Source organism: Salvelinus sp. IW2-2015, unplaced genomic scaffold, assembly GCF_002910315.2.
Source record: "Salvelinus sp. IW2-2015 unplaced genomic scaffold, ASM291031v2 Un_scaffold2671, whole genome shotgun sequence".
Classification (NCBI taxonomy): Eukaryota; Metazoa; Chordata; class Actinopteri; order Salmoniformes; family Salmonidae; genus Salvelinus; species Salvelinus sp. IW2-2015.
The window spans coordinates 44,168-65,731 of NW_019943977.1; the positions used below are offsets into that span (position 1 = coordinate 44,168).

Genomic DNA, 21,564 nt, shown 5'->3' on the forward strand with positions numbered 1-21,564 from the left:
AACTGTGGTTGCAAGGGAAGGAGTCTAGGCTTTTCATAACCATCATATGAAACGTTATAAATAGGATCATTGTTTTTGGGGAACATAAGGGATATTGTGTTCGACCAGCCTTCTGACACCATTCATCAGAGAAAATCGCGCTCTAGAAACAACGCGTTGTTCTAGAACGTTATTTTAATTCTACCACAGCAGCAGTTCTATTCGTTTCGTTCGGAGTTTTTAGGAAAATATTATTTATCTCAGAGTCTGAACTGTACTGTACCCACTTGTATGGACTGTACAGGTTACCCGAGAAGGTCAGGGCCAATGTGTTCAACTCAGCGCGACGGACAGAATATTTTAAGCAAACGCTGGGTCAAGCGACGCGGAAAGGAACGGACCAATCAGGAAGCTCGTTGGAATGCGTCGGGTAGGCTGTGCGGCGGCGGCTGTGCGTCGTCATGCGCGGCAAGTTGGCAGAGTTTCCAGAGTTCATTCCGCTCGCGCCAGGGAAGCAGCGAYAAGGCGGAAGTAGAGCTGGCTGCCTCAACTCTCTTCCAGCGATGGAGCAGGGGGAGTAGGGACCGAGAACCACCGCATTAACCTCCTCCAAACAGTCGCTACGGGGCGACGTGGATACCTCCCTCTCACCCAGTGAGTACGGCCTGTCTAAAGTATACCCAGTAAGTACGGTCTGTCTAAAGTATACCCAGTAAGTACGATCTGTCTAAAGTATACAAAGCCAGGCATAATAACAGCAACGAGTAATTTCCAATTAACAAGCAGTCTGGAGGCGGATTTATCAATGCTATCCAATAAGCTAGCCCCTAATGCTAAAGTTTTTTTGTACAAGCTAGCTAGGCGCTTGCTAAAAGTGGAATATATTTTCCGAAATTATTTCCGACCTTCTCYGACTTTTTCCAAGTTAACATTGATTGACAGKCATTCACCTAGCTTTTGACGTAGCTCCTACATGTATCATAGTTAGACCTTGACCATGACGCTGTTCCATTACTTWACACATATGAGTAACGTTAATTGGACGAAGGCGTCTACAGTGGAGGTTTGTTAATAAGAGCCCAGACGTTCGGTCTGAACATTAACACGCATCGCTTGCGGTACGGTTTTGGAAGCATAACCTTATCTTTCATATAAGCGAGACATACTTTTCTCAAAACAAAAGGTTAAATTGAAACACAGCTTTTTATAGGGTTCGGGTTGGTGTTCCCACAAGGTCATATCTCCATGTTACAGCTGTTTACGGAAGACCGACGGAAGCATGCGACGTGCTAATTATCTCGCATGCTCCGAACACCTGTGTGTAACAGAAGGCCGCCAGAAACACGTTGTCACTGAAAGATACTGTCAGCTGCGACTGTGATGAAGCCGGTTAAAACAGCATGCAGTAAGTGTATATTGTATATGTTTTGCATTTGTGAAATTATTTTGTGATATGAAAGTAGAGGGATTTATGTTTCTAGAACCATATCGCAATCGACAATCGTTTCACGTTTAGATGGAGTATGTGGCTGTTTTGGCTGCAGAGATGGTCTACCTCTGGAAATAGCATAAGGTCCTTGGACCTTAAGGAGTGAAGGTATCAAAGCTAACTAGTAGCCAGATCAGTCAGTCTGCTAGTTTGACAGTCATTCGTTTTGCCCCAAGATTACTGGGGTGTAATCATTACACCGATTCTATAGCAAAACGTTTAGTCTCTTGCAAAAGTTTTGCAACAAAAACCATTTACTCTATAGAGATAGATGACTCATCTTTGTATCTGTTGAGTTATAGTGTCTGTGACAGAATGGGCAGTGCCATTGAAGCGAAAGCTATCTCCATTTTAAAGTACAGTAAAACCTCAATTAATAGGGTAGCCGGGTGTATATTTGCTTGACATTTGTTGACTGTTTTTGTGCTTGCAAGTTGGCCCTCAATGACAATGTCCATGTTAACATTTTATATCCATGATGAGTCTTCTATCGATCTATGGTTTACTCCAAACGGAAAACTCGAACAAGAGTTTGTATTGGACAAATTTGGGTAGGTAGGTCCATTCCTGTTTAGTTCCTTTTTCTCTGTTTGCTTCCGTTTGGTTCTTAAACAGTTTCCATAATGAATACACCCCTTGTAGTCTGGCTAGATTTCTGACTCCACCTCTCTTCCTGTCTTCGTGGCCATGATGTCTTGTTGGAGGGGACCTAGCTATATCAGGGGTGTCAAACTCTTTCAATAGAGTTTATGCAGGTTTTGTTGTTTCCTTTTAATGTTTCCGATTCAAGATGTAGACGACCAGGTGAGGGGAGTTCCTAACTAATCAATGGCCTTAATTGATCAAGGTCGCAGTTGTAAATGAGAACTTGTTCTCAACTAGCCTACCTGGTTAAATAAAAACATTTAAAAAATCAAATACAAGGGAGGAGCGAAAACCATTAGACACTCGGCCCTCCATGGAATGAGTTTGATCTGGTAGTGCACTATATAGGGAATAGTGTGCCATTCGAGACATATCCATTGTTTTATAACAGCCTATTAGCGAGTGATTATATCACCATAACAACAGTGGTGGTTTTGCCTCTTATGTGTTGTTTACTTATGGGTTAACGTTTTGTTATTTTGTGCTCCAGTCAATCAAACATTGTTACCTCATTTACCTGTATTAGGTTACATCACCTGGTTGCATCACAAATGACACCTTATTCCCTATGTAGTGCTCTACTTTTGAACAGGGCACTATGGTAAAGTAGTGTACTATATAGGGTTTCATTTGGGACACTTGGCTTGGAGTTTTTTCTTTTTCTCCGTCATTATTGCACAGTTCTACCTTTCCTCTCACTGGCTAGAGAGAGGGGGATACAGGGACGGACGGAGAGAGAGAGGGACGGAGAGAGGGAGTGATAGAGGGAGGGATGCAAAGACAGAGAGAGGGAGGGACGGACGGAGAGAGGGATAAAAGGAGAGAGAGAGGAAGAGATGGAAATCACTTGCTGGATGAGCGGGTGGCATAGAGGATAGGGGGCTGGAGAAAGGAATGCGAGCAAGTGAATGAGAGGAATATGCCTGTTGCTGAGCGCTCAGGAAGGAGGAGGAGGAGAAATGGTGAATAACGGAACACAGCTGGATCTGAGAGAGGAAGAGATCAATAGTTGTCACAGCTGGTTTCTGTGGCACGCAGGTTTGGGTTTACATGCAGTGTGAGGGCRGTGATTTGGTGAGTGACTGCTTGAGTGAGAGAAAGTGAGAGTGTGTTTGTGTTAGAGGCACATGGTTTTGATAGGAGAGACCAGTGTTAGTCTCTTGTGGTCGGCTACCTCAGTAAGTCTTCACAGACTGGCTGATAACCTCATGATGATACATCCTACTCTCCTTACCTACACAGCTAACCTGTTGACATCTCTTTCTTTTTTAAACCTTTATTTAACTATGCAAGTCATTTAAGAACAAATTCTTATTTACAATGACGGCCTACTCCGACCAAACACTTACGGCGCTGGGCCAATTGTGCGCCGACTCCCAATCACAGCCGGATGTGATACAGCCTGGAATAGAACCAGGGTCTGTAGTGACGCCTCTAGCACTGAGATGCAGTTCCTTAGACCGCTGCACCACTCAGGAGCCCCTAACTGAAGTGGAACAGAACCAGTGTTTATGTAACAGTTCTTCTTTCCAAAATGGCACCCTATTCCCTACATAGTGCACTGCTTTTCAACCCTATGGTGCCTGGTCAAAATAAGTGCCTTAAACAGGAAATATGGTACCGTTTTGGACACATCCTACAGTGTTTAGTAATCATTTAGTCTCTCCTAGACCAGAGGCAGATAGCATCAAGGGAGACGCCACTCCACAGCAGTTGGTTCCCCTTACAGAGAMAATGTGTGTTTCCCTGGGGTCAAATACTATTTAAAATCATTTCAAATACATCTGGGCTTGATTGAGCTTGCCAGGCACAGTGGAACCAATAGAATAGTTGCAAGTAGTCAAACTCCACCCATCTGGGACTCCAACATGCTAGAGAGCAAACGCTAAAAGTCTTTGAAAGATTTCAAATAGTATTTGAACCCTGGTACGTATTCTACAGTATTGTAGTGTCTAGCCCTTGTTGCCTGTCTTGTAGCATTGCGTGACTCAGTAGTACAAGTGGGTGGGTGCATAACTGTGACAGAGGAACAACGGAACTAGTACCTACTTGTCTCTACCTTTTTTTAAAGTCTGTTGCCCCTGGCAACCATGATGCAAGACATGCAGAGAACGGGTCATCTTGTCTGCACCACACACTAGAGGTCGACCGATTATGATTTTTCAACGCCGATACCGATTATTGGAGGACCAAAAAAAGCCGATACCGATTAATCGGCCGTTTTCAATAAAAAAAAACATTTTTTATTTTATTTGTAATAATGGCAATTACAACAATACTGAATGAACACTTATTTTAACTTAATATAATACATCAATTAAAATCAATTTAGCCTCAAATAAATAATGAAACATGTTCAATTTGGTTTAAATAATTGACCATAATTGAAAAGTGTTGGAGAAGAAAGTAAAAGTGCAATATGTGCATGTAAGAAAGCTAACGTTTAAGTTCCTTGCTCAGAACATGAGAACATTGAAAGCTGGTGGTTCTTTTAACATGAGTCTTCAATATTCCAGGTAAGAAGTTTTAGGTTGTAGTTATTATAGGAATTATAGAGACTATTTCTCTCTATACGATTTGTATTTCATATACCTTTGACTATTGGATGTTCTTATAGGCACTTTAGTATTGCCAGTGTAACAGTATAGCTTCCATCCCTCTCAATGCTTGAAGCATTGCGAAGAGCTGCTGGCAAAACGCACGAAAGTGCTGTTTGAATGAATGCTTACGAGCTTGCTGGTTCCTACCATCGCTCAGACTGCTCTATCAAATCATAGACTTAATTATAACACACAGAAATACGAGCCGTAGTCATTAATATGGTCAATCCGGAACCTATCATTTAGAAAACAAAACGTTTATTCTTTTAGTGAAATACAGAACCGTTCTGTATTTTATCTAACGGGTGGCATAAGTCTAAATATTCCTGTTACATTGCACAACCTTCAATGTTATGTCATAATTATGTAAAATTCTGGCAAATTAGTTTGCAATGAGCCAGGCGGCCCAAACTGTTGCATGTACCCTGACTCTGCGTGCAATGAACGCAAGAGAAGTGACACAATTTCACCTGGTTAATATTGCCTGCTCCCTAGGAGAGGGGGTGACCTTGATAATTTATTGTTAAACGAGAGGCTGCCTGGATCTTTAACTTAAAGACCCTTGCTCCCTTCGGTCTCAACGTAGACTTTGATCTGAACCCATTCTTGTGATTATTGTGACTTTGTAATTGTTTGTAAGCTTGTGTAGTCTAAAATGAATCTATGATCGTATGCTATCCATTTGTTTTTTGTATGCTGCTCTTTGTATGCCATTTTAATATTTGAGAATGAACCAATGATATTAGGCCACTCTTGGCCATGATTACAGACACCTGTGTGTCTTTTGACACTATATAAACGAGTCATCCCGCAGTGTTTGTGATTATACCCTGATGAAGACAGCTTGGCTGTCAAAACGTTGGTAATTACATTTTTGCATCTGAGCTCCTAGAGTGTGGCGCTCTCCTTTATTTTTAATATTACCTGCTAACCTGGATTTTTTTAGCTAAATATGCAGGTTTAAAATATATACTTTCTGTGTATTGATTTTAAGAAAGGCATTGATGTTTATGTGTTAGGTACACGTTGGAGCAACGACAGTCCTTTTTCGCGAATGCGCACTGCATCGATTATATGCAACGCAGGACACGCTAGATAAACTAATATCATCAACCATGTGTAGTTATAACTAGTGATTATAATTGATTGATTGTTTTTTTATAAGATAAGTTTAATGCTAGCTAGCAACTTACCTTGGCTTCTTACTGCATTCGTGTAACAGGCGTGCTCCTCGTGAGGCAGGTGGTTAGAGGCGTTGGATTAGTTAACCGTAAGGTTGCAAGATTGAATCCCTGAGTGACAAGGTAAAAATCAGTCGTTCTGCCCCTGAACAAGGCAGTTAACCCACCGTTCCTAGGCCGTCATTGAAAATAAGAATGTGTTCTAACTGACTTGCCTAGTTAAATATAAAGGTGTAAAAAAAAAACCCGCAAAATCGGCATCCAGAATTACCGATTTCCGATTGTTATGAAAAATAGGGCCGAATTCAAGTTAATCGGCCATTCCGATTAATCGGTCGACCTCTACCACACACACCACCACCACACACACCACACACACACACACAACACACACACACACACACACACACAGCCCTCTCCAGTTTCAACTGGAGACACCTGTTCCCTCTCCTCCACCCAGCCATGGCACCCTATTCCTACATAGAGCCTTATGGGACCATGTCAACAGTAGTACACTACATACAGAATGGGTGTTTAGGTACCACACCTGTGTTCAGGTAGGGAAAGTTGCCCCTATATGCTGTTGTGTTGGGTCAGTTTGGCATTTTCCCTACTTCTAGTTAAAGATGGGACTGGGGTAGGTGAAGCTGACTCTGGATCTGTATCTAGTGGTAAACGACACCTAGAAGAGCTGGTAGCCCAGGGTCATATTCATTAGTGCAAACTTGTTGCAACAGGAAATGTTACGCCAAAAAAAACGGATATTCTTTCTTATTGGATAAGTTCAGTTTCTGTCTGTTTTCTTTTTAGGTTAGTGTCTAGTGAATACGACCCAGTCCTGGGGAGCCTTGTTCAGTCACTAGCTGGTTTAGTGTCTAGTGAATACGACCCAGTCCTGGGGAGCCTTGTTCAGTCACTAGTTGCTTTAGTGTCTAGTGAATACGACCCAGTTTCTGGGGAGCCTAGTTCAGTCACGCTGCTTTAGTGTCTAGTGAATACGACCCAGTTCTGGGGAGCCTTGTTCAGTCACTAGCTGGTTTAGTGTCTATGTGAATACGACCCAGTTCTGGGGAGCCTTGTTCAGTCACTAGCTGGTTTAGTGTCTAGTGAATACGACCCAGTCCTGGGGAGCCTTGTTCAGTCATAGCTGGTCTAGTGAGAATACGACCCAGTCCTGGGGAGCCTTGTTCAGTCACTAGCTGGTTTAGTGTCTAGTGAATACGACTCAGTCCTGGGGAGCCTTGTTCAGTCACTAGCTGGTTTAGTGTCTAGTGAATACGACCCAGTCCTGGGAGCCTTGTTGAGTCACTAGCTGGTTTCCATCTAATTTGCTGACAGATCTTCATGCAAATATTGAAAAATCTGCATAAAGAAACATTTTTGCATTTTCCCAACAGTGGAGTTTCCTTCAAACAGACTTGTTGCGGTTAAAAGTCAGTGCATGATGACTTGGTGAACAAAATGTACTTTTTAAACGTTTTATTTGGTACATGAAAACTTAAAGTTCAACGTGTTTCCATCACATTTTCACCTCCACGTGTTCTCTAGCCACAGCTGTCACATGCAGTGTGGTTAGGCTACCTACATTATGATGTTATTATGGATACGAGCAAGAGGATTTTTTATTAGTTAAGCATCAATCATGTCACCAGATAAGACCCTCGATATTTATTGAAAGGAGCATCAAGCTCATCATGTGCACTTTCACCACCTGTGAAGTTCATCATGACTTATTTCATCTGTAGCCTAATAAACTGCATGCTGTCCTGAGTCATAGTGGGAGGCCACACACACACCATCTCATCACGTGACTCCATGTTTACTTCCATATGCTGGATAATAAACCATATTTTGCTGATAAAGGCATGTCCACCACATCTCTCGCATAATACATTTTACAGGCTGCAGTATAACAATAAACAGTGGACAATATAATGTTCAGCACCAGGCTGAAGTTAATAATAAACAATACAGTGTTCAGCACCAGGCTGCAGTATAACAATAAACAGTGGACAATATAATGTTCAGCACCAGGCTGCAGTATAACAATAAACAATATAATGTTCAGCACCAGGCTGCAGTTAAATAATAAACAGTGGACAATATAATGTTCAGCACCAGGCTGCAGTATAACAATAAACAGTGGACAATAATATGTTCAGCACCAGGCTGCAGTATAACAATAAACAATATAATGTTCAGCACCAGGCTGCAGTATAATAATAAACAGTGGACAATATAATGTTCAGCACCAGGCTGCAGTATAACATAATACAATAAATAGTGTTCAGCACCAGGCTGCAGTATAACAATAAACAATATAATGTTCAGCACCAGGCTGCAGTATAACAATAAACAGTGGACAATATATAGTGTTCAGCACCAGGCGCAGTATAATAATAAACAATATAGTGTTCAGCACCAGGCGGCAGTATAATAATAAACAGTGGACAATATAGTGTTCAGCACCAGGCTGCAGTATAAACAATAAACAGTGGACAATATAATGTTCAGCACCAGGCTGCAGTATAACAATAAACAATAATAATGTTCAGACCAGGCTGCAGTATAATATAAACAGTGGACAATATAATGTTCAGCACCAGGCTGCAGTATAACAATAAACAAATATAATGTTCAGCACCAGGCTGCAGTTTATAAACAGTGGACAATATAGTGTTCAGCACCAGGCTGCAGTATAATAATAAACAGTGGACAATATAATGTTCAGCACCAGGCTGCAGTATAACAATAAACAGTGGACAATATAATGTTCAGCACCAGGCTGCAGTATAACAATAAACAGTGGACAATATAATGTTCAGCACCAGGCTGCAGTATAACAATAAACAGTGGACAATATAATGTTCAGCACCAGGCTGCAGTATAACAATAACAGTGGACAATATAGTGTTCAGCACCAGGCTGCAGTATAAATAATAAACAGTGGACAATATACTGTTCAGCACCAGGCTGCAGTATAATAATAAACAGTGGACAATATAATGTTCAGCACCAGGCTGGCAGTATAACAATAAACAATACAGTGTTCAGCACCAGGCTGCAGTATAACAATAAACAATACAGTGTTCAGCACCAGGCTGCAGTATAACAATAAACAGTGGACAATATAATGTTCAGCACCAGGCTGCAGTATAACAATAAACAATACAGTGTTCAGCACCAGGCTGCAGTATAATAATAAACAGTGGACAATATAATGAATGAACATTTGCTCTTTTCCTCTTCCCTTTTCCACTCCTTTTCTTTTTCCAATTCTCTTTCCCCTTTTACCCCCTGCATCTCTGGCTTTTTTTGCTCTGTCCATCTCTCACTCACTCACCCGTCCTTTCTTTCCCTCCCCCATGTCCATTATCTCAGGGTATAATTCAGAGCCGGAACGTGGTGGTCCTGATGATTCCAGTTCCATGAATTCCCTGCGGATCTCCGTTCGAGGCCTTCCCGCCCTGGCCTTCATGGCCTGCGCTGCCTCCGACCCCCGCTTCCGCCTAAAATGGAGGGCCATCACCGTGGCAACGCTCCTCGCCCTCACCCTGCTGCTCTACCTGCACCAGACGACGGGGGTCGGGACTGGCGGCAATGACTTCTTCGGCGGCGTCTCCTCTGACCGCCTCCATCACCACGGTAACGGGGCGCAAAGCTGGTGGACGAACAATGACAAGGAAGTAAACAATAATGGTAACCGTCAACCGGTGGCTGCAGTGGGATCCAACGGCGGCGTCAACTGGAAGAATAAACACTACAACGACACATATCCTCTCAGCCCGCCGGAGAGGATTGCATCCGGGAGCATCCGGTACCGTATTGGGGTGATCGCCGACTTGGACACGGCCTCAAGGAGCACCAAGGTATTTAAATCATGCTTAAAAACCCACATTTCTGCTTTATCCGTAATTAGACTGTTTATGTTTTTTTCATTTATTACATTTTATATAAAACATGTTTTATTTTTTTATTATAAATCTCCCCAATTTCGTGGTATCCAATTGGTAGTTACAGTCTTGTCTCATCGCTGCAACTCCCGTACGGACTCGGGAGAGGCGAAGGCCGAGAGCCGTGTGCCCTCCGAAACACGACCCAGCCAAGCCGCACTGCTTCTTGACACAATGCCCGCTTAACCCGGAAGCACCAATGTGTCGGCGGAAACACCTTACACCTGGCGACAGTGTCAGTGTGTACTGCGCCCGGCCGCCACAGGATTCGCTAGTGTGCGATGGGACAAGGACATCCCTGCCGGCCAAACCCTSCCCTAACCCGGACGACGCTGGGCAAATTGTGCGCAGCCCCATGGGCCGGCTGCGACTGAGCCTGGACTCGAACCCAGGATCTCTATTGGCACAGCTAAACAGATGTGATGCAGAGCCTTAGGCCACAGCTAACAGTGCGATGCAGAGCCTTAGACCACAGCTAGCAGTGTGATGCATGCCTTAGACCACAGCTAGCGTGTGATGCAGAGCCTTAGACCACAGCTAACAGTGTGATGCAGTGCCTTAGACCACAGCTAGCAGTGTGATGCAGTGCCTTAGACCACAGCTAACAGTGTGATGCAGAGCCTTAGACACACAGCTAGCAGTGCGATGCAGTGCCTTAGACCACAGCTAGCAGTGTGATGCAGTGCCTTAGACCACAGCTACAGTGTGATGCAGTGCCTTAGACCACAGCTAGCAGTGTGATGCAGTGCCTTAGACCACAGCTAAACAGTGTGATGCAGAGCTTAGACCACAGCTAGCAGTGCGATGCAGTGCCTTAGACCACAGCTAACGTGTGACAGAGCTTAGCCACAGCTACAGTGTGATGCAGAGCCTTAGACCACAGCTAACAGTGTGATGCAGCCTTAGACCACAGCTAACAGGGTGATGCAGTGCCTTAGACCACAGCTAACAGTGTGATGCAGAGTCTTAGACCACAGCTAGCAGTGTGATGCAGAGCCTTAGCACAGCTAACAGTGTGATGCAGTGCCTTAGACCAAGCTAGAGTGCGATGCAGTGCCTTAGACCACAGCTAGCAGTGTGATGCAGAGCCTTAGACCAGCAGCTAGCAGTGCGATGCAGAGCCTTAGACCACAGCTAGCAGTGTGATGCAGTGCCTTAGACCACAGCTAGCAGTGTTATGCAGAGTCCTTAGACCACAGCTAGCAGTGGATGCAGAGGCCTTAGACCACAGCTAAGCAGTTTGATGCAGTGCCTTAGACCACAGCTAGCAGTGTGATGCAGAGCCTTAGACACAGCTACAGTGTGATGCAGAGCCTTAGACCACAGCTAGCAGTGTGATGCAGAGCCTTAGACCACAGCTAGCAGTGTGATGCAGCCTTAGACCACAGCTAACAGTGTGATGCAGTGCCTTGACCACAGCTAAGTGTGATGCAGGCCTTAGACCACAGCTAACAGTGTGATGCAGAGTCTTAGACCACAGCTAGCAGTGTGATGCAGAGCCTTAGACCACAGCTAACAGTGTGATGCAGTGCCTAGACCACAGCTAACAGGTTGATGCAGAGCCTTAGACCACAGCTTAGCAGTGTGATGCAGGCCTTAGACCACAGCTAACAGTGTGATGCAGAGCCTTAGACCACAGCTAACAGTGTGATGCAGTGCCTTAGACCACAGCTAACAGTGTGATGCAGAGTCTTAGACCACAGCTAGCAGTGATGCAGAGCCTTAGACCACAGCTAGCAGTGTGATGCAGTGCCTTAGACCACAGCAACAGTGTGATGCAGAGCCTTAGACCCACAGCTAGCAGTGTGATGCAGTGCCTTAGACCACAGCTAGCAGTGGATGCAGAGCCTTAGACCACAGCTAGCAGTGTGATTGCAGAGCCTTAGACCACAGCTAGCAGTGTGATGCAGAGCCTTAGACCACAGCTAACAGTGTGATGCAGAGTCTTAGACCACAGCTAACAGGTGTGATGCAGAGCTTAGACCACAGCTAGCAGGGTGATGCAGAGCCTTAGACCACAGCTAACAGTGTGATGCAGAGCCTTAGACCACAGCTAACAGTGTGATGCAGGCCTAGACCACAGCTAGCAGTGTGATGCAGGCCTTAGACCACAGCTAGCAGTGCGATGCAGAGCCTTAGACCACAGCTAACAGTGTGATGCAGTGCCTTAGACCACAACTAGCAGTGCGATGCAGGCCTTAGACCACAGCTAGAGTGTGATGCAGAGCCTTAGACCACAGCTAGCAGTGTGATGCAGCAGCCTTAGACCACAGCTAACAGTTGTTGATGCAGAGCCTTAGACCACAGCTAGCAGTGTATGCAGTGCCCTTAGACCACAGCTAGCAGTGCGATGCAGCAGCCTTAGACCACAGCTAGCAGTGTGATGCAGTGCCTTAGACCACAGCTAGCAGTGTGATGCAGAGCCTTAGACCACAGCTAGCAGTGTGATGCAGAGCCTTAGACCACAGCTAGCAGTGTGAATGCAGTGCCTTAGACCACAGCTACAGTGCGATGCAGGCCTTAGACCACAGCTAGCAAGTGTGATGCAGAGCCTTAGACCACAGCTAACAGTGTGATGCAGGAGTCTTAGACCACAGCTAGCAGTGTGATGCAAGCCTTAGACCACAGCTAGCAGTGTGATGCAGAGCCTTAGACCACAAGCTAACAGTGTGATGCAGAGCTTAGACCACAGCTAGCAGTGTGATGCAGAGCCTTAGACCACAGCTAGCAGTGTGATGCAAGTGCCTTAGACCACAGCTAACAGTGTGATGCAGAGCCTTAGACCACAGCTAACAGTGTGATGCAGAGCCTTAGACCACAGCTAGCAGTGTGATGCAGAGCCTTAGACCACAGCTAGCAGTGTGATGCAGAGCTTAGACCACAGCTAGCAGTGTGATGCAGTGCCTTAGACCACAGCTAACAGTGTGATGCAGAGCCTTAGACCACAGCTAACAGTGTGATGCAGAGCCTTAGACCACAGCTAGCAGTGCGATGCAGAGCCTTAGACCACAGCTACAGTGTGATGCAGAGCCTTAGACCACAGCTAGCAGTGTGATGCAGAGCCTTAGACCACAGCTAGCAGTGTGATGCAGAGCCTTAGACCACAGCTAGCAGTGTGATGCAGAGCCTTAGACCACAGCTAGCAGGGTGATGCAGAGCCTTAGACCACAGCTAGCAGTGTGATGCAGAGCTTAGACCACAGCTAGCAGTGTGATGCAGAGTCTTAGACCACAAGCTAGCAGTGCGATGCAGAGCCTTAGACCACAGCTCCACTCGGGAGCCCGTTGTGTTTTATTTCTTTTATTCATCAGTTTGCTTTATTTCTTTTAACTGTTTTCTCTGAAGCGTGTGGTGGTTTTAAGTGTACTCAAAAGAAAATGTGATTGGATTTTGATGTTAATTCAACAAGCTTATTTTATTTTAAGGAGCAGATGTGTTTAGCTACGTCAGGGATTAATACAGTATTTCTTAATTTATCTTATGTTATTTTATCTTAAGAGAAATTGTTTATTCTACTCCTATGTCCTGTAGGGGCAGACGTGGTTCAGCGTCATGCGGAGGGCCACCTGGTGGTGTCTGAGAGTGGGGACAGAGTGGAGGTGGAGTGGACGCAGACAGCCTGACCCTGAGAGCCACCTGGCTGAGAAGGGACGAGGTGGTTTAATTACTGTGGTTCCATCTATAATGGCACTCTCTTCCCTATTTAGTGCACCACTCGGTAGTGCAGTATACAAGCGAATAGGGTGCCATTTGGACTCGAACCGTGTTGTACCATTTATTCAAATGCCTTAAAAGCTTTTTTTTATATCAGCATTTGTCACAAACTGCTTTTAAAGCTGGGCGACCCGACCAAATTCACATAGAAATGCGTGTTATAGATCTGTAGTTCTCATTGAAAGCAAGTCTAAGAAGTGGTAGGTCTGTCCTATGTGCGCTATTTCTGTGCTTCCTGTTCTTAAGTTTTAGTTCTCTACACTATACCTGCGTTTTGTCACAACTATTAGAATTGTAGCAACCAGGAAATGGCTGAGTGATTTCTGCAGTGCGTCTTCACAGTAACCCGGCCAGACCCAAAGACTAAGCAGAAGAGGAGCATGGTTTAAACCAGGGGTTCTCAAACCTCTCCTCAGGGATCCCCAAGTCGTTCCATGTGTTTGATCTATTCCAGAGCTAGCACACCTGACTCAACTTGTCAACTAATCATCAACCGTCAACTAGGTGAATCAGGTGAGCTAGTTCTACAATGAATTGTGAAACGTCCGAGGTTCCACGAGGAGAGTTTGAAAGCCACTGGTTTAAACCACGTGTGTTGTTTCTCTGCCTGGCTGCCAGACCACTCTGATTCTGCTCTCTTGCCAACTCCTTATGTAAGGAGTGGCTATAGGCAGAGACGGACTGGCAGCCAGGCGAGTATCAACATAACAGTAGTTGGAATGTTTCTCCTTCTGTCATATGAGAAGTAAAAATCTCCGTGACTCCGTGACTTATTCCACATTTTGTGTTACAGCCTGAATTCAACATAGCTTTAATATATGTTTTTCCCTCACCCATCTACACACAATACCCAGGAATGACAAAGTGAAAACATTTATTGAAAATGAAATCCAGAAATTTCTTATTTACTTAAGATTTCACACCCTTAGTCAATACATGTTGAATAATCTTTGGCAGCGATTATCTGTGAGTGTTTCTGGGAAAGTTTCTAAGAAGCTGTTACAATCTTTGCCTTCTTAATTAAAAAAATATTCAAGCTCTGTCAAATTGGTGTGAGCATTGCTAGACAACCAAGTCTTGCCATCGATTTTTAAAGTAGATTTAATTCAAAACTGTAACTCGGCCACTCAGGAACATTAACTGCTTCTTGGTAAGCAACTCCAGTTGAGATTTGGCCTTGTGTTTTAGGTTATTGTCCTGCTGAAAGATGAATTCATCTGCCAGTGTCGTTGGAAAGCAGACTGAACCAGGTTTTCCTCTAGGATGTTGCCTGTGCTTAGCTCTATTCCGTTTCTGGTTTATCCTGAAAAACAAATCTGGCTTAACATAACACGCATGCCCATAACATGATGCAGACACCACTATGCTTAAAAATATGGAGAGTGGTACTCAGTAATGTGTTTTTATTGGATTTGCCCCAAACATAACACTTTGTATTCAGGACAAAAAGTGAATTGCTTTGCCACATTTTCAGCAGTATTACTTGTTTAGTGRGTTGTTGCAAACAGGATGCATGWTTTGGAATATTTTTTATCCTGTACCGCCTTCCTTCTTTCCACTCTGTCAATTAGGTTAGTAATGTGGATTAACTACAATGTTGTTGATCCATCCTCAGTTTTCTCCTATCACAGCCATTCAACTCTTTAACTGTTTTAAAGTCACCGTTGGCCTCATTGTGAAATCCGTGAGCGGTTTCCTTCCTCTCCTGAGTTAGGAAGGACGCCTGTATCTTTGTAGTGACTGGGTGTATTGATACACCATCCAAAATGTAACTAATAACTTCACCATGCTCAAAGGGATATTCAATGTCTGCTTTTTATGTGTTCCCATCTACCAGTAGGTGCCCTTCTTTGTAAGGCATTGGAAAACCTCCCAGGTCTTTGTGGTCGAATCTCTGTTTTAAATCCACTGCTCGACTGAGGGACCTTACAGATAATTGTATGTGTGGGGTACAGAGGYGCGSCAGGTAGCCTAGTGGTTAGAGCGTTGGGCCAGTAACCGAAAGGTTGCTAGATCGAATCCCCCAGCTGACAAGGCAAAAATCTGTCGTTCTGCCCCTGAACACTGTTACTAGGCCGTCATTGTATATAAGAATTTGTTCRTAACTGACTTGCCTAGTTAAATAAAGGTTCAATAAATATAAAAAAAGGTAAATAAAAGATGAGGTAGTCATTCAAAAATCATGTTAAAGACTATTATTGCACACAGAGTTCATGCAACTTATGTGACTTGTTAAGCACATTTGTATCTCTGAACTTAAGGCTTGCCATAACAAAGGGGTTGAATACTTATTGACTCAAGACATTTCAGCTTTTTATTAATTAGTAAAAATGTCTAAAAACATTCTTCCACTTTGACATTATGAGGTATTGTGTGTAGGCCAGTGACAAAACAATCTCAATTTAATACATTTTAAATTCAGGCTGTAACACAACAACATATGGAAAAAGTTAAGGAGTGTGAATACTTTCTGTACTTAATATTAATAAAGACTGCGCTGGGTGCATCATACCGACCGACTGATCATCGTATTGACCGACTGATCATCGTATTGACCGACTGATCATCGTATTGACCGACTGATCAATCGTATTGACCGACTGATCATCGTATTTGACCGAGTGATCGATCGTATTGACCGAGTGATCGTCGTATTGACCGAGTGATCGTCGTATTGACCGAGTGATCGTCGTATTGACCGAGTGATCGTCGTATTGACCGAGTATCGTCGTATTGACCGAGTGATGATCGTATGACCGAGTGATGATCGTATTGACCGAGTGATGATCGTATTGACCGAGTGATGATCGTATTGACGAGTGATGATCGTATTGACCGAGTGATGATCGTATTGGCCGAGTGATGATCGTATTGGCCGAGTGATGATCGTATTGGCCGAGTGATTGATCGTATTGGCCGAGTGATGATCGTATTGGCCGAGTGATGTTCGTTATTGACTGTGATCATCGTATTGGACTGTGATCTCGTATTGACTGTGATCTCGTATGACCGACTAAGCCATGATTCGTATGGCGTCATAAGCGCTTTTGTCTACATGACAATCATTTCTTTAATCGTATGAACCGACGGTGGATCGTCGTATTGACGACTGAGTCAACCTGGATGTCGTATGACGAGTGATGGTCGTATGGACCGAGTGATGGTCGTATTGACGAGTGATTGGTCGTTATTGACGACCATAAATGGAAAAGGAAAATACCACAAAAAAAAAGTGACACAATGTGTCGTATTTGGACCGTGAGTGATGTCGTATTGACCGCCCAAAACGAGCAGTGACAAAATGTTCGTGGTTCGTAATTGAACCGATCGAATTTCAGACAAGTGAGTCGTATTGACGAGTGAATGGTCGTATTGACCGAATGTGCATGTAATGGTCGTATTGACGAATGAATATCGTATTGGCCGGTGATATGTTCGTATTGCCGAAAGTGATGTTCTTATTGATGAACACACACGCAACCGCGAGTCCATGAGATAGTTTTAGCATTAATCGTTGCGCATCAGCATCACGCATCTCCCGCTGGATAACAGCTGAAGCTAGAGCAGACCTATCACCGCTGAGCTATGAACGAGATGATACACGTAGTGCGTACTCTGAACCTGCCTTGTACGCCCTCCCGGACTCTTAGTTACCCCTTAATCATCGTTCGTACCCTCTCAGCGCAATGGCACCGCTGTTGACCTAGAAATTTAAATGTGTAGAAAATCCCGTACCTACACTATCCTACATACGTTCGCTGCCAGGGGAACCTCCACATCATCAGACTTCGTAATTGCCCGACTAGACCAATATGCGAACAATGGATCGTAATATGACGTGGACTGATAAGAGCACACGAAGAGGACGAAGCACGGGAGACTAGAGAAGAAAGGTAGACACCGAATGCCACCACATCCGTACGGATTGAACCCCGACCAGACTGGCGACCAAAAAGATTGATAGATAGTAAGACACCCACGGCGAACTCTCTGGGAAATACGCTCCGTATTAGCCCGACTGGCATGATGATCGTATGACCGATCCGCCCTCGCCACCCAGCATGATCGTAATTGACCGACTGTGTTGACTGATCGAATTGAAATACATCCCCCGTACCCCTCAACGCACACTGATGCGTAACTTACTTGGAGACCTCGGAGGTGACGTCTGTCATCACTTCCTCTTAGATCATTTCTAGCTACTGTTGATCTCTGGCGTTTTCTAGATATTCTCCTCTTCTTCTTGTGATCTACCTGTTTGCGTCTCCGTCTATCCATCTCCTTCTGGTTCTATCCGTTTGGCTTTACATTGCGTTTCTCACTCTCTTCTGTGCATAACTGGTTTGGTTTCTGTTTCTCCTCACTTCTGTCTACCTGTTGTTTCTGTCTGTCCTCTCCCTGTACTGTCTACTGCTGCTGTTAGGTCTTCTGTCTTGTCCTCTTGCTATCTGGTACAATATCCTTTGGTCTCTGTTTCTCCTCTTTCTCTTCTGTCTTCCTGTTGGTCTCTGTCTGTCCTCTCCTCGTGCGTGTACTACCTGTTGGTCTCTGTTGTTCCTCTTCTCTCTGTATCCTTCCTAGTTTGGGTCTGCTGTTTCTCCTCATCTCCTCCCTCTTCTGTGCGTACCTGTTTGACGTTCTCTCGTCTTGTCCCTGCTCTTTCTGTCTACACTGTTTGTAAAGCGTCTCTGTCTCTCCTCTCTTCCCTCGTGATCTACCTGTTGGTCTCTGTCTGTCCTCTTTCCTTCTGATTTAACCTTGCTTTTTGATACTCCTGCACTTTCCTGCTTCTTACTGTCTGTTTGGTCATTCTTGTCTGTCATCTCTCCTGTTCGTACCATGTTGGTCTACTGACTCTCCTCTCTGACTGTCTACCTGTTAGGTCTCTGTCTGTCCTCTCTCCTGTCTCATGTTTGGTCTTCTGTCTACTCCCTCTCTGTCTACATGTTCGGTCTCTGTCTCCCCTCTCTTCTGTCTACCTGTTGCCGCTCTCCGCTGTCCTGTCCTCTCTTCTGATCTACCCTGTTGGTCTCTGTCTGCTCTCTCTGCTCCTGCTCTACCTGTTGTCTCGTCTGTCCTCTCTCCTGTCTACCTGTGCAGTCTCTGCTCTGTCCTCTCCTTCTGTCTACCTGTTAGGTCTTCTGTCTGTCCTCTCTTCTGTCTACATGTGGTCTCTGTCTGTTCCTCTCTCCTGTCTACATGTTGGTCTCTGCTCTCCTCTCTTCTGTCTACCTGTTGGTCTCTGTCTTGTCCTCTCTTCGTGTCTTACATGTTGGCTCTCTGTCTTGTCCTCTCCTTCTGTTCTTAATCATGTTGGTACACATGTCTGTCCTCTCTTTGCCGTCTACCACCTGTGGTCTTCGTCTGTCCTCTCTCCCGTCCGTACATGTAAGGTCTCCGTCTTCTTCTGTCTCTTGTTGTCTTCTGTTTCTCCTCTCTTCTGTTACATTGTTGGTTCTCTGTCTGTCCTCTCTTCTGTCTACATGTTGGGTCTCTGTCTGTCCTCCTCTTTGTCTACCTGTTGGTCTCTGGTCTCTCCTCTCTTCTGTCTACCTGTTGGTCTCTGTCTCTCCTCTCTTCTGTCTACATGGTGGTCTCTGTCTGTCCTCCTCCATTCTGTCTACATGTTGGTCTCTGCTGTCCTCTCTTCGTCTACCTGGTTGCGTCTCGTCTCTCCCTCTCTTCTGTTCTACCTGTTGGTCTCTGTCGTCCTCTCTTCTGTCTCCTGTTGGTCTCTGTCTTCCTCTCTTCTGTCTGATTTGTCTCTGCATCTGTCCTCTCTCCTGTCTACATGTTTGGTCTCTGACTTCTCCTTCTCTTCTGTCTTACCTGTTGGTCTCTGTCTCGCTCCTGCTCTACCCTTCCTCGATGTCTACATGTTGGGTCTCTGTCTCTCCTTCTCATTCTTGAGTCTACCAGTGCTTTGCGTCTCTGTCTCTCCTCTCTATATACTGTTCTTACCTGTTGGCTCGTATCTGCCTCTCTCCTGGTCTACATGTTGGCGTCTCTGTCTGTCCTCTCTTCTGTAATCTACCTGTTTAATCGCCGTACTCTGTCTGTCCTCTCGTTCTGTCTACCATGTTGGTCTCTGTCTGTCCTCTTCTTCCTGTCACAATTGAGTTGGTCCTGCTGCCTCTACCTCTCTTTCTGTTCTACCTGTTTTGGGTACTCTGTCTGTCCTCTCTTCTGTGCTACATGTGTTGGTCTCTGTCTGTCCTTCCTCTTTCTGCTACATCGTTGGCGTCTCTGATCTGTTCTCTCTCGCATTGTCTACCTGATCGCTCTGTCTCTGGTCTGATCCTCTCTCCCGCCTACATGTAGGTCTCCGTCTTTTCTGTTTGTACCGTGTAATCAACCCCAGCTACTACGCGAATCCTCACAGCCATAGTTGTTACCCTTCCCAATTTTGTGATCCACTAGGCCATCTTCTGCTTCGTGCGCAAGTCCTGAATACAAGTGGTAGCGCTTGGCCAGCTTGAGTTGTTTTTGATTTGTCTTTGTGAATCCACAGCACATTGATCTGGGGGGCTTTGTAAGGACAATTTCTCCCTTCAATCAGGAATTTAAAACGGCCCGAACTGATGATCGTATTATGGACCTCTGTCAAGTGGGCGTGGCCATCTGTCAGTATACATCACCTGTCTGAAACTCCCCTCTGTACTGAGGTTGAGTGTAGCTTGCTCTCCGCTGCTGGCTAAGTCATTCATCTTGTGGCGTTCTCAGTTGTGTAGCCGAGGTCGTTTTCCAACACTACAGACAGCACCCCCTCCGACTGGATGTCACCAACGCCGACTAGGAATGTGCCCCACATGACACACAGGTTTGTGAGTGAGATGAAGAATTGTATGGCGGCCTTGTTTTACCACGGACAAAACAACCCTATGTGTGTTCCAATGTCACTCGTATTCGATAATAGTGCACTTGTACTTTCTACGTCAAAAGTAGTAGCACTATAGTAGGCAAAATCAGTTGTCAGATTGCGGACACAGAGGCCCGTACAGCCCCTACTGATATGCATACAAAGCACCAGCAGTGCAGGAACAGTTGTTTTTTAGAAATGTTGTTAAATGAAGACAAAACAAGTAGCGTAAAGAAACTCGAGAATTATATGATGAATCACTGGGGCATTGATTTATCATCTTATTGTTTCTCAATGACTTTTGATTCAAATCTAATTCGGAGAGAGCGAGTAGAGGAGAGAGAGCGAAGAGAGCGAGAGAGCGAGAGAGCGAGAGCCGAGAGCTGAAGGCGGGAGAGCGAGAGAGAGAGCAAAGAGAGCGAGAGAGAGAGAGAGAGAGAAGAGAGAAGAGAGAGGGTGTCCTCCGTTTTACTTCAATGACTGTGTAATTACTGCACTATGAAGGGGGGATGATCGGACCTAGCTAACTTTTATCTAGAAGCAGTATCATCCAATAAGTCTCCCAATGGCAGGGTAAAAGAGAAAACGGGTCTAGTGCTGTCTTTAAGAAGAGAAAAGGAGGCCTAATTCTCCGCTCTTCTTATCCCCTACCTCCTTTTAAATTGCGTTCGCAGCCTGCTTCGATGAACGTTTGGGAGCTTGAAGGCCTTGAAAGTGCAGAGGAGCAGGATTAGCTCTGCCCCGAGCCACAAACAGGCAGTTGTTGTGGTGAGAGAGGATGGGGGGGGGGGGTAGCCTGTCCCCTTTTTTTGAAAGGGGATCATTTAGAGCCTTCAGCTAAGATTCATCTCTGGCTTACACCGTCTGAGCTGGAGCTGGGCGCTGGGCTGGGGCTAAACGTGCTGGCTGGGAATCATGGGATCGGGATGGGGCCATTATCCTGTAGATCTCTTGTGATGGGTGGGGGGGAGGGGTGTTTGATGGTGAAAGACGTGTGCGATGCGGTGGGCGGGTCTTATTACCATCCAGAACGCACATCCAGCTAGGTCTGTCATGCCTCCCCTTTTCTGAATGCCAATTCCATTGGTATGCAGCATCTCACAATAATAAGCCGGAGTAGGGAGGAGGGGCACAGAGGGGGAAT

At 45.0% G+C, this 21,564-nt stretch overlaps 1 protein-coding gene across 1 annotated transcript in view; it reads left to right on the forward strand.

Annotated features, from left to right (window-relative positions):
* The first annotated feature begins 864 nt into the window (after positions 1-864).
* The window catches only part of cant1b (calcium activated nucleotidase 1b), a 23,367-nt gene continuing 2,667 nt past the window's right edge, over positions 865-21,564 (forward strand). Inside the window, 5 exon segments of the mRNA XM_070440575.1 lie at positions 865-1,384; positions 9,276-9,763; positions 13,379-13,403; positions 13,406-13,454; positions 13,456-13,502. Of these exon segments, the coding sequence (XP_070296676.1) occupies positions 1,360-1,384; positions 9,276-9,763; positions 13,379-13,403; positions 13,406-13,454; positions 13,456-13,502 (634 nt within the window). The 5' untranslated portion in view covers positions 865-1,359.